A 13,598-nucleotide genomic window follows, 5' to 3' on the forward strand; every position below is an offset into this window, starting at 1 on the left:
TGAATCTCCTAAAAGAGCATGGATGCTATGAAACAAGAACAGTTCAAGTTTTGTTTGTTTGTTTGTTTGGTTTGTGTCTACAATCATTTGCTATAGATTCTCATTTGAAAATATTTGTTTATCCATCAATTTCAATAAATGGTTATGCTGCTGAAATTATCACTAGGAGTAGAGTCAGATGAAGGATGAAACTGCCATTTTGGTCAACCTCTGATTATCTCCTGTGTAAATTGGGAATTGTTCTTAATCTGCTCAAATGTCATGTTATCAAGGAGAGACTTTCTCCGACCTCTCAATATAAAATTACAATCAGTATCCTGTCTCCAATACCATTCTCCCCTTTAATTGGTTTTATTTTTCCATATAGAATTTAAGATTATGTAAGATTATAAGTCATTATATATCTGTTTCTTTAGTACATCTTCCCGAACTAAGATGGAGACTCTGCTAAAAGCAAGGAGTTGGATTTGTTTACTGTTGTATCTTGAGAGCCAAGACAAGTGCCTTAAATATAGTAATATAGTAGGCAATCAATAAACAATTATCAAATACATGAAGCTTTTCTCTCATTTTTCAGGTGCCTAAAGCACCAGATTGGTGCAAAGAAATGAAAATTTCCCCTTTTCCTGGCATGCATTTTGATGGCTGACAATTTGGTTTAAGTATAAGCATTTGTTGTGGGCTGGCTGTCCTCTCAGCCCAAGTGGAAGGGTATCCCTCTGGAACAAAAGCAGAGATTGAGTGCTGAACGTGGCCATGTCTTCATTAAAGGACTAAAACTATGGGTTGTGCCCTGCTGTTTGGCACTCACATGTTTACAATTCTAAGAGTCACACAAAGCAGGGGATCTAGAAGGATGCTCTCCAGGACTCTACTTGTATGGTATATAAATAGGGGTTACTAAAACAAAAAGGGGTTCAGTGGTCAAATAAGTTTCTGAAACTAGGTAGTACATGAAGCTAAGGAGGGCTGTTAATTCAAGGCATCTCAGATGTGAGATAAGGCTCATTAGAGCTCTCCAAGGCAAGAAGACCTTGGACTGTGTTTTCCAAACTCATCTGGTCTTGGGTCCTTCCTTTCTACCCACTCTTGTTGCTAAGACTGGGCTGCATCATAGGGAACTCCATAGACTTGGGAGTTGAATGGGCCAGATCAGGTGCCAGAGAAGCAGGTTCTGACTCCGCCTCTTACTGACTCTGTTATCTGACCTTGGGCAAGCTACTTAACACCCACCCCTCTATGCCTCACCTCCTCTTCTGTAAGGAAGGGATGAAAAGGATTGCCCAGCATAGTTTATGTAAAGGAACTGACCTGTAAGTGCTAAATAAATGCTGGTTATTGTCAACACCCTTCATCACATATAGGAATGAATGCTTTGAGAATAGATATCTTCAAGCATATTTTCTAAGACAGGTTTGCTAGCATCGACCCATACCCAGAATCCGCCGACTATGCCTCCTTCTTTGTCTCAGCACCCTGTCCCTGTCTGAGAAGCTCTGTGTATTTATGTAGAAGTCAAAGAAATGCTGTCTTTCAACAAGACTTAATACAAATGTCTGACAACTCACTTTGGAGTATCCCACAGAGTTGATTTCTTGTATTTCCATACCCTTGACCTCATACGAAGACACTTTTGTCAGGAGAAAGGTGGTAGCATCCAAGCTAATGATTGTGCAGATGGCTACATGCTGACAGATTTTGAAGTGACCATATTTTCTTTCAGTAAATTTCAAATGAAGGTGTGATTTGTGTAAATCTGACCCTTTCCAGTAAAATGTGCATTTCCATGTATTTAGAATTTATAAACCCTGACAGATTCCACAATATTTATAGCCCTCCGTAAAAAGCCTTTGCCAGTTTTCAGAGCTATGCATTTGGCTCTCTGGTATGCTTAAGAAAGTTTAAATAATAATAAATTTGGTGATTTATTCCACCTGGAACAGAAACTTATTTCCCCCCCTTTGGCTCATTTTGAAGGGGATATTATAAATAGTGCCACAGACGCTGGGATCAGGAACAGGGAATTGAAATTCGAGACAGAAGTGCAGAAACATTTTCATTATCACTGATGCCTTGGATGTATATTTAAAACAGTTCTGTTCCTCAGATAATGTACCTTCTCTCCTTTCTCCTGCCCCATCTCAATTACCCTGAGTCCCCCAAACCTGTTGCCAGTTTTAGGATTCAGCTGCATTAACGGGAAAGAGAGAGCAGAAGCAGTAGCTGACTAGGTAGGAGAAAGCCCCCTCTAGGGAGGCCGAAGCCATTCTCCAGTGTTCGTCTCACATTTCTCAGGAGTCAGCCAGTAACTGAGCGTCGATGTCTGAAGTGTAAATTCATTGTTTGAGACCCAGCTCATGCATCCTGCAGGTATGATGGAAAGCTCTCAGTTCATGAAAAAGGAAACAAAACAAAACAAAACAAAAAAACCATCCAATCGCAATTACAGGAGAAAAGCCCAAGGACAGTGTTGGAGGATCGATTCTTTCGCCCCCCCCCCCCCCGCCTCTAAGTCCCCAGTGCAGGATGACAGACAAATGCCTGACGAGCTGACTCCCAGTGATGCCATTTATTTTCTTAAACACAAAATAAACCAGAGTTGAGGAGCTGATTATTTTGCCATGGAAGCAGTCTGCAGATGAAACCTGAGAGTGCCATTTAGTTTCGCAGAAGCGGTGTTGTAATTTGATATGACAAGGAGACACGTCCACCTTCTTGTCTAAGTGGAATGTGAAGGAATTAGCCTTTGTGAGAGGGAAAGTAATAATAATGACAGCCAACATCGACGGAGAGCCGACCGGGGGCCGGCCCAGAGTAACACAGCCAGTGGCTTCTGATGGCCTTTCCTGTCCTGATGAGCTGGAGCACACTCCGCGCGAGTCCTTCCTAAGCAGTCCCTTTGCCTCCAGCTAATGGGATGGCAGATGTTTGGACCAAGCCCCGGGGCCTGCAGGGTACCACATTTTAATGATTTGTGGTGAACAAAGTAAATGCTTTAAAAACAGGCCTTATGAAGCAGGGACGCAGTTAAGCATGATGGATTTGAGGTGAAGCAAAAAGAAGCTGAATGTTGTATGGGAGCACTGTTTCCCAAACAGGACACAGGTATCCACGGTTCACTGCTAATTCTAAAGCTTTGCCTGAAAAATGGCTTTTTGAAATACTGTGCTCTTGAGGAACGTCCTTGAGGCATGGAGGAATTTCCTTGCTTCTCTATAGCATCTTTCTAAGAGGACGCGGAGGGATTGAGCTGTTAGACAGTTGCTCGGTGTCTCTGTGCTTCTGGGATCACATTATGGGTCTAACACATATGGGATAAATAAACTGTTTTCATTTCTTAAAGACCAAGGAAGGAAACTAGACAAGAAAATTACCATATTGCCTCTTTTTATAAAAAAATTTTTTTAAGCTATTAAAGAGGAGAATCCAGTTAGGGCAAATAAAAATGATTACTGCAAACAGGTTTTCTTTTTTCTCTCTCCTAGCCTCCTACTCAGCAACAGCAATATGGCAAGACCTGTGTCAAACCGGTGTTTTGATGCACCCTCTTCTGTTCTTCTTCCATAGGGCAACCCCTACATGTGCAATAATGAATGTGATGCAAGCACCCCAGAGCTGGCACATCCACCTGAGCTGATGTTTGATTTTGAAGGAAGACATCCCTCCACATTTTGGCAGTCTGCTACTTGGAAGGAGTACCCCAAGCCTCTCCAGGTTAACATCACTCTGTCTTGGAGCAAAACTATTGAGCTCACAGACAACATAGTTATTACCTTTGAGTCGGGGCGTCCAGACCAAATGATCCTGGAGAAATCTCTTGACTATGGACGAACATGGCAGCCCTATCAGTATTATGCCACAGACTGCTTAGATGCTTTTCACATGGATCCTAAATCCGTGAAGGATTTATCACAGCATACGGTCTTAGAAATCATTTGCACCGAAGAGTACTCCACGGGGTATATGACAAATAGCAAAATAATCCACTTTGAGATCAAAGACAGGTTTGCATTTTTTGCGGGACCTTGGCTACGCAATATGGCTTCCCTCTACGGACAGCTGGATACAACCAAGAAACTCAGAGATTTCTTTACAGTCACAGACCTGAGGATAAGGCTTTTGAGACCAGCGGTCGGGGAAATATTTGTAGATGAGCTACACCTGGCACGCTACTTTTACGCGATCTCAGACATAAAGGTGCATGGAAGGTAAGAAAACAACTGTCTGGCTTGAATGAGGATGGGTGTGTTCAAAGAAAAGGCCAGTGTGTTGGTCCCATAGCTGTAGAGTGACATCTGTCACTTTCCCCTGCAACCTTTTTCTCAGGAACACCAGCCAAGAGGTCGGTCCTGAGGCATTTGAGACCCTTCTAATTCATCAGTAATTTGTGATCCCAGACTTGCTGTCAATGAACCTGGCCTGGCAGGATTTCTTGGAATTTAAACCAAAGCAAAAAAAAACCCAAACAACAACAACAATAACAAAAAACATCTTAGTGTCTTACTTGAGACCAAGGAACTCCCTTGGCTGGGGAGTGGTTTAAGTCTTTAAGACAGTGAAGCCAGGGGAGACAAAATAAGCTGCTCTATAAAAGGGACTGAAACACAAGAAATACATCTTACTGTTGTTTTTGGATGCAAGAGAGAGTTTCAGCATGATGTGTTTATGTTTTGTTATGTTGCACAAAAAAGTTCTGTAAATGAAAGTTACATTTCTTTACATTTATTAAATCAGAACCAAAAGCATTTGGGAAACACAATGCATTTATTAAATAGGGGTAAGCTCTACTTTTCAGGTTTTTGACTATTATTGTCTTAAAAGGATATACTGTCATTTGAAATATGAACCTGAGTCGGGCTGCCTTCATTTTGTGGTTCAATTACACATGGAGGAGAGTTTAAACACATTAATGGTCACAGTCAGGCATATCTTTGTTTTGATAATACACCAGAGACACAATTGAGCAAGTTTCCAAGGATTTTGAAGATGTTTAAATGAAAAAGATGAATAATGAGAAGCAGGACCACCAACAGAGAGATTTTCACACCAGATTTTTAGGTGTGGCATGCTATCAGAATAGCCAGCTGGTGGGAGTTGAAGCATGAGATAATGAGCTGGGAAAACTAAAGGTAAGAGTGGAGTATAGGGTACAATGGAAGAACAAAGGACAGCAAGGCAACAGTCATGCTAAATAGTGCCAGGAGAGCTAAATCGAAATACACGAGGATAAGAATATAAACAGCGCATACATCACGTAGGTTTAATTAATTGTAAAAGCTAAACAGATAAGTCAGGATTCATTAAGCTTACTGGCTTCCGGCATCCCTTAGGGCAACCTAGACCTCAGAGGCTGGAGGAGTGTTGAGACGCCCTGGGCTTTCGGAGAGTTGTCTCAAACCCTTCTTTAATAATACTGCTGTTGCATCTGTGCACTAGAAGGAAGAAGTGGTCCCTGCTGTTCAGTAACGGCCACAGAGGGCACCTGGAGCGCTGGGAATGACCTCAGTGTGGTGGTACGCGCTTCGGAATTTTACCTTATTGAACTCGTACGTAGGGAGAATATGGCCACCTATTCTCAGCTCTGTTCTAGCTTCATGTTTCTCATGGAACAGTCAAGAGTCTTTAGCTGTGAAGCTTCTTTAAAAACTTTTAACCATGGTTTGACAATGTTTGATGAGGATATCTTGAAAGCAAAATCATATTTCTGAGAGAAATAAGCACTGGTACGATATTAAGCTTATGGGTTCGAGGGTTTGTGTGTTAGCAGGGTGTGGCAAGCAGGTGATATGGAGCTATGACCTTAAATATGAGTTTGCCATTTACAGTAAAATGCAGCCAGTATACTCATGAATATTTTAGCAACAGAAGATCAGTTTCCAGTATCTTATTCTTGGGAACATACAATATATAGGAACAGTTGACGCTGGTATTATTAACAATAGCGTACCAGAACAAAGTAACAAGTATTCTTTTTAATCTTCAAGAATAGGTATCAAAATTAATAAGCTGAGATTTGAATTTGTATCCTGGTGTAATCTACATGTTAGGTAGAATCACCTAGTCAGTTTCCTTACAGTTTGGGAAACCTGTAAGCCAGAACTTCCCCTGTAGCCCAACTTCCCCTAAAACTATCATTTTCCACTTATAAAGAAGGCACTCTTGTGATGCTTTTTGGTTGGGAAATAGCCATTGCTGGGGCTTATTTCTGCCACTGGGTATTCATTTTTGTTTCCTCTGATTATTTAAGAGGGTGTGAAAGTACACTTTAAAGCTGAAGGCATTTCTGTGCACTCTCTATTGGGGTCGGACACACTGTCTCTTAAAGGTGGCACGTCAGAAATGTAGAACCCACCAGACTGATCACTGTTCTTTTATCCCTCATCCTACTAGTGTCCTCCAGCTGCATTTCAGGAGTTCTGAGGCTTTTGGAGGAGCCCTCCTCCCTTCTCAGGGACTCACCTTCTCTATCTTTTCCTGTTCACCAGTCAACTATAAGCTGGTAACGAAGCAGCTGGGCAGGAGAGAAAGGTCCAATAGAGGTGAGCCCCTCCCATAAGGTCCCACTCTGTCACCTCCAAACTCTGTCCAGATTCCTCAGGGCAAAACTGACGCTGGCATCTACTGTGCTAGGCACCAGATGGCTGGGGTATTTTTAGTCTTAGGGGAGGGACTAAAGAAGCAAGGCCTGATGGCTCGGGCATGTCTCCAGCTTAAGTTACATAAGGAAGATGGAGCCACTAAAGGGAACCGTTGAGCTGTTGCCTGCTTCGCAGCCCTTTCCGTATAGAAGCTGATACGTATTTCACTCCTGAAGAGTTCAGCTGGGTTAAAATCTGGTTTGTCTTGTTCTTATGTAACAAATAAGCTATAGGAAGATTGAACATTAATGGATGATCTCTAAAAGAAAGTGGTAAAGATTTCTTTTCAAGAATAGCATAAATACGAACATTCCAAAACGTAGCTGAGGTCTTTGCTTCCCTCACCCCACCACCATCTATGAAATGATTGCATTATTTAACTTAACTTTACTTGTCTATGTCTGATCATGATAATGATACTTTTCTTTCTGTCACTCCACCCCCACCTCCACCATAATGTAGGTATGAGTTATTTGGAGAAATGGGCAAATTTCCATAGAATAGTGGGTAGACAATACTACAGATTTTTTTCACCTTGAAATACTAAGCTGTGAAACAAAAACAGCGTAGAGTCTTAGTTTGAACTGATTGTAAATTCTAGTTCTCTACTTCCTGTGCACATGTGTACACGGCCTTTATGCTTTATGCGGGCTATTATTATTCAGTGTAAAAATGACGTTTTGACTGTTATAAAACTAATGTAGCATTTATGTTCTTCTTAACATGTGACACATCTGATACCTATTTTGTTGGTGACAGCAACTATTATTGCATCATAAAAATATTATTCCTCTTTTGCCACATACTTATTTTGCTTCCATTTACTCCCTTTTATTGTATATTTATAAGATAATGGAGGAAAAGAGGGAAACATGGCTGTTGGCAATCTCAGTGACTCCATGGTACTTACACTGTTCAATAAACCTAATAATCTTCGTGGACTAATTCTGACTTATGGATGTCCTGCTTCAGTACATCAGAGTGATTTTCTCTAGTAATGGACAAGTGCAGTGTGCCAGTACCTTAATTAAAGAGTGGTTCTCTTAGTCTTGATCTCACTTTAATTTACAGGGTAATACTACAATAATATTACTAATGGAAGGTACATTAAAGGGCATCAAGTAGCATTAACTGTATTAAATAATGGTACTTGTGTTAATTAACTGCTGAAGCAAGATGGTTCTAACGGCCAGAAAGGTCGTCTAATGCATAAATAAAATCTACCCAGATGAGGGGTGAGAGGAAAAATGAAGAGCAGATGTTTGTTCTGAACATCTTTTTATACAGCCAGAGAGTTAAATGCACAGGCTGTTAAATACAATGTCCAAAATGTTTTCTTAGTTGCACAATTGGAAGTTTTGATTTTTGAGTGTTTTGTTTCTGTCTCAGCTTTCTAGATTTAAATCACTTGAAAAGTGAACACTGTATTTGTCAGATGCATAGATTTTACAGAATATAAGCTCAACATTATTTATTGTTTCTTTGAGGTGAACAGTTTCAAGGGAAGTCATGTGATTTATTATAGTAACTGTTAAACCTGAAAGACCAGTGAACATTTTGATAATATGCTCACATATTAGTAAGACATGCTGTCAGCAAAGTATCAAGGTACTGGTTTCAGATATAAGATAGTAGAAATTATTTTTCAACCTCAGGAACTTTGGGACAGAATTGTAAGAACTTTTTCAGTGGCCTGGGAAACTCAAATGTGCATCTCCATTACTTGCCCTGTTTCACGATATTCCTAAACATAATTATCAATGATTTTTCTCAGTGGTGTCTGCTCAATCTCTTACCCCCTGCAGCGCCTACCCAAACTCCTCATAGGCAGTAGCTGTCAGTTACTATTTACCCTCTATGCCTCCTTTTCCTTTAAGAAAGGGGCCAGGGGGTGCTAGCACAGAGCCTCCTCTTGTACACACATTGAGGTGGTTTCTTCTCTGTTGCCCCAGCTCAGAACCACAGGCCCCCACCCTAACGCCAGGACCTGGAGCGGTCCAGGGACAGAACCATTCTCACAGGGTGACAGGAGCTGAAGAGGTCCCCTGCACTCTAACCCTCAGAAGGAATCAGATTTGTAAACCCTCTCTGTTTCAATATTTGGTATTTGTTCTAATGGGGACAAAATGAGGCTGAAATTCACTTTCTTGAAGCAAGGCTTTCAAATGGTTAGTGCGCAAACATGTGATAGTGGGTAAGCCTGGACGCTTGGGGAAGTTTAAAAGTGTAAAAGCAGTTGGGCATTCAAGTTTTCTCAAATACGTTGGGAAAATGTAATATGGAAGTGCTCTGCCAATTACAAAAGGCTTACAGAACTTATCTGTAAGTTCTCTCAGTCTTTCTCCTAGCTGCAATTTGAACGAATCCACCAAAATATTTGCCCTTCCCCTCTCCTGTGAGAGGCGTCCTGCAGGGTGCTTTTGAGGCATTCGGCCTGACATTTGTCCATTCTTCCCAATCGCTTCTAATTATTGAAGTTGGGCTTCACTATTGCTTAACAGATTCTGCTTCTTTAACACCTTCCTTCTTTCTGTCACCCAAAAAGACTTGACCTCGGCCTTGGAACAGACACTGGGCTGTAGATACTTGGAGATGCAGTAGGCAATAGTCAGTGCCTTTAAGGAGCTGATGTCCAGAAGGGGCCCAGACATGTAAATGGAAGGTGATGATGGCTTGGGTTAGGTGCTTGTACTGTGTGACTGTGTAAAGTGCCCTGGTAACAGAGCAGGAAATACTAATTTAGTCTGGGTAGCCTAGCAAAAGCTTTGATGATGATGACATTTACTTGGTGCCTTGAATATGTGCCTTAGAATGCCGAGCAGCCTGTGCAGAATGGATATTCTAGGTGACAAATTATGTTTAAATACAGCACAACATGTTAAGGAACTCCAAATAGTTGGGAGTTGGTGGAGTAGACAGATCCTGGGAGGTACACTTCCATCTTCTTGCTGTGAACCTTCAGCATCTCCAAGGCCTCTGAGCCCCACATGTCATAGGAAATCTAAGATTATATAGGTTCTCATATATCAACTAAGTGCAGGTGAGAAGCTTTCTAAGGCAGTGGGGTTAGGGGATGATCCAGTGTGGCTGTGTTAACAAGGAAATGCAAAGACCAGGAGAGCTGTAACATTGCTTAACTGCCTAGAGTCACGAGTAACTCCAAGCTGTGATGCTTAAATGGAAAGTCTAGAAAAGCTCTCCAAATTCCACAAAGCCATCAGAGCATAACAACGTCAACAGGACTTGGCAACCAATCAGATTTCATGGAAGGAAAGACTTCAGTAGGAATCTGGGTAGAGAGTCCAGTTAAGTATTTGAAAATACTGCTCTGGTGTTCCAGAAAGAGGTTTGTGATCGTAGAAGTTTAGGGAATGGATGATGTGGTTACGATAGGGTGTTTTCCCTTATTGGTGACTGTAGTCACTTAGAGAACGTTTACAGAACTCTGTGGAATACTGTAATGTAAGGTAATTTTTGAAGGTAATATAATAGAAAAACTCTGAAGAATAGAAGGAAATCAGAAAAGAGCGGAGTGAGCTAATTCTGATGGCCCGGTAAGTATTTAAATACTCATCCTTCACGTCTGTGCAGCACTCAGGTTATTAGGTTCTTCTCAGATGCCTTCTTTCCTTTAATCCTCACAAGGCGCTTGTGAGGCAAGTACTGTTTAACCCCATTTTGCAGATGAGAAAAAACAGAGACTTTCCATGACTTTTTTTTTTAATATCCCACACATAATAAAGTGACAAAATCAGGTTGCTAATTACAAACCTCATGTTTTCTCTTCATTATGCTCTTGCGGCCAGACTAGCCTGAAGTGAGCTCAGTACATATAGCAGACCCAGCATATTCCGAAAGGAGCCACTTTGAAACGGGGCAACCGTGAAACAGTAAGTCTTGTGGCTCTACCCTTCTTGAAATATTCTGGAAGCCACCCTCTCCATGACTTATGGCCCAGTACAGGTATTCCCACTTTGCTTTTACGAAAGACCTACATTTATTTAAAAAGGAGAAACGCAAAAATAGTGTTTAGCAATGGTTGTGCAGCAAGCCCGTACAGAGGCGGGGCGCTCCCGGAGCGGCCCAGCGACAGCGGCCCCGCCCAGCCCCTTCCACGGGAGCTACACTCCGCACCTCGCACCTCGGCACCAAGGCTCCGTAACTTTGAACTGTGTCTGTGAGAAGCTGTGCTCTATCTCAGTTTCTTTTGTGCATCTGTTAGCAAGATGTGTCCTAAGGTAATTGCTTCTTCGCTTTATGGCATTTCAGCTTACGGAAGGTTTCACAGGGAACACCCTACTTTCAGATAGCGGAGGGAACCTGTATTTCATTATACCACGTTGCAGTGTGTTTATCTGAGAACGCTAACTTCTTAACTTCATTTTTGTCAACTTTATAATGTGTGATTGGGCTAATTTGTCATATTGTGTTAGATCTAAGTGTTTTACTGCTAAAACAAAATGATGATAGTTGCTCATTTTCTGAGGGGAGAAATAAATAAACGGAACTGAATGTTCTCACTACTAATTTTTCCCTACATTTTCCCATAGATCTTTAATACAACTACTTCCACTTACTGGGCACCATCAAACACTGAAACAAGCCACAAACATTAATGGATAAACTTGGAAATGCCCAGCTACCCTAGCTTATTTTAAGAAAGTCTATCCTTCAATTGAGGGCAATAAATATTTTCTTTTACCTTCCATATATTAATCCACATTCCCTCTGCTGAAACTATAGTGAATGTGTGCTGCCTCTTTCATATAATAAAATTTCATGAAATTGCGGTCAGTGATTCTATCCCTCCAAGTCTTTTTTATTTCAAGTTAAATTTAATCATTCTATCATCCAAAAATTTTAATTTTAATTTCCTCTTTTTATAAAAGGAGAATGAAATTCAGTAAATAAGAGCATTCAGATGAAAATCTTAGGAACCATAATTAAAAATAAAAAACAACACAAAGCGTTGCTACTTAACTCCAGTGGAGATGCTTAAAATAAAGGTTTATGGTATAAATACATTTTAAGTGGACAACAGAGTGTCATTCTGACTTGAGGCATATTTTTTAAATCTTTGAGGATTTCTTAAAGAGAATATATGCATAAGCAACTCATTTTCCTCTGAGGTTTGTACCATTATAAGGAGAGACTGTATCTAATAATTTCTCCAATTAAATTATGAGCTTCATTAGCGTGCAAAAAAACAATGCAGTTTAAGAGCTTGTCTCTTTATCCTTAATTCCCCAGTGCCAGACATTTTTTTAAACTAGTGGGTCATTAAAGGAAAGATGTCTCCTTTTTAAGAAACATAAGGATATTTAGGAAAAATACCACATAATAAAAAAGTGAGATAATTTCCTCCCTCACTTAATTTATATAGAAAGCTACCTTCTGGCTACATCTGAGCACCCAAACAGTGGGAGGCGGGGATACACCCAGCTTTTCTGTCTAATTTCTGGACTCGTGCTTTTTATTCTAATTCGGTGGTTGGTCTTGCTGTTTTTTTGTCCTTAGGATCAGAGGTATTTCCTGGCACATTAGGAATTCATGGCCATTGGTTGATATCTAGTGTAAGAGTTTTTGTGGATCTATGTGATCAGAAGTTCAGTAGAGACAAGTTTCTGTTCATTTTCCAAATACAAGAACAAAAGTGTTAAGATCCTGGCTTTTATTGTAGTAGGTTGATTGTGTGGATAGATATGTTCATTTCATTGCAATATATGTATGTATTTCAATTCATTAAGCTACTATTAGAATAAAAAATGTTAGTTTAACCAGGCAGAACTAACTTGACTGTATATAAGTTCATGATTTCTATTTCTGCCTCCCTTTTTATAGGTAGGAAAACTATATCTAAACAAGATTAACAATCAGAGGCAATAAATAAATAAACCTAATTACCTCCCCCCTCAAAAAAAAAAAACCATGGGGGGTGGGTATACCTCAACTGGTAGAGCCCATGCTCAGCATGCATGAGGTCCTGGGTTCAATCCCCAGTACCTCCATTAAAATAAATAATTAACTAAATAGACCTAATTACCAAAAGAAAAACCTAAAAAAATTAAATAAAATCAACAATCAGTGACAAAGGAAGAAAAGAAAATCTTTTAAGTACTCATGTTTGGCAAATGAATTTGTTTCTGAACTTCCACTTGAAAAACACTGAATGAATGAACAGACTAGGTTTAAAGTATGTGCTATAGGAGCCTCACAGATACCAGTGGTCCACAGATCCCAGTCCAGAACCTTGTGTAATCGGGATGGCAGCTGTGTCAGCTCTTTCTTGCCTTGTGACTGGTGCCCAAGACGACTGATATTATGCTAAAAATGTATTGAGAGAACAGAGGACAAAACATTAGGATCTCAAAAATCATTATTTGTCTTATTTTAGGAGGAAACATTGGCTAGGAGTCAAGAGAAATAGGTTCAAGCTCTAGCTGTAAGCTCAGAGCAAGTCCCATACACCATAGGCAGAGTCTCCCCATCTCCAAAATGAGTGTTGTGCTTGATTCGTGTTTCTCAGAATTACTCTTCAAATAAAGGTGTCAATGGGTGAAGACACTTGGGAAATGGTGTTTGCAATATTTCCTTCTAGGAGAATGACAATATATATTAACATATTAAAGGCCCTGATCTGTCCTACAGTAAAGGAACATTTCCATTTTATTTAACTGAAGCCTCCCAAACTTACTTAGCCCAAAACCCCCTTCTATAAGTATTAGCGTTAACAGGACTCATGTAGGGTAACAAGGTCTCTTCAATCTCCAGTATTATCGGACTTTTCATGGGATATAAGGAAATAAATGAAAACATCGTGTGTGTGTTTGCGTGTGTGTGTTTGAATTATTCACGCTGCTAAGAACAGATTGATATTTCACAGCAAGTTCTAAGTTTAGCTATCATCCTTCCTATATCGTTGCTACATTGGATGAAAAAAGACTGTCTTAGTGAAAGGCT

General features: G+C 40.3%; 1 protein-coding gene across 4 annotated transcripts in view; it reads left to right on the top strand.

Annotated features, from left to right (window-relative positions):
• Positions 1 to 13,598, top strand: part of NTNG1 (netrin G1) — a 300,225-nt gene that overhangs the window by 158,043 nt on the left and 128,584 nt on the right. For all 4 annotated transcript variants that reach the window (XM_031457709.2, XM_064488783.1, XM_064488780.1 and 1 more), the window contains exon 3: positions 3,568 to 4,208. In XM_031457709.2, the coding sequence (XP_031313569.2) occupies positions 3,568 to 4,208 (641 nt within the window). The remainder of the gene's footprint in view (positions 1 to 3,567; positions 4,209 to 13,598) is intronic.

Source organism: Camelus dromedarius, chromosome 9 (genome assembly GCF_036321535.1).
Source record: "Camelus dromedarius isolate mCamDro1 chromosome 9, mCamDro1.pat, whole genome shotgun sequence".
NCBI classification, from domain to species: domain Eukaryota; kingdom Metazoa; phylum Chordata; class Mammalia; order Artiodactyla; family Camelidae; genus Camelus; species Camelus dromedarius.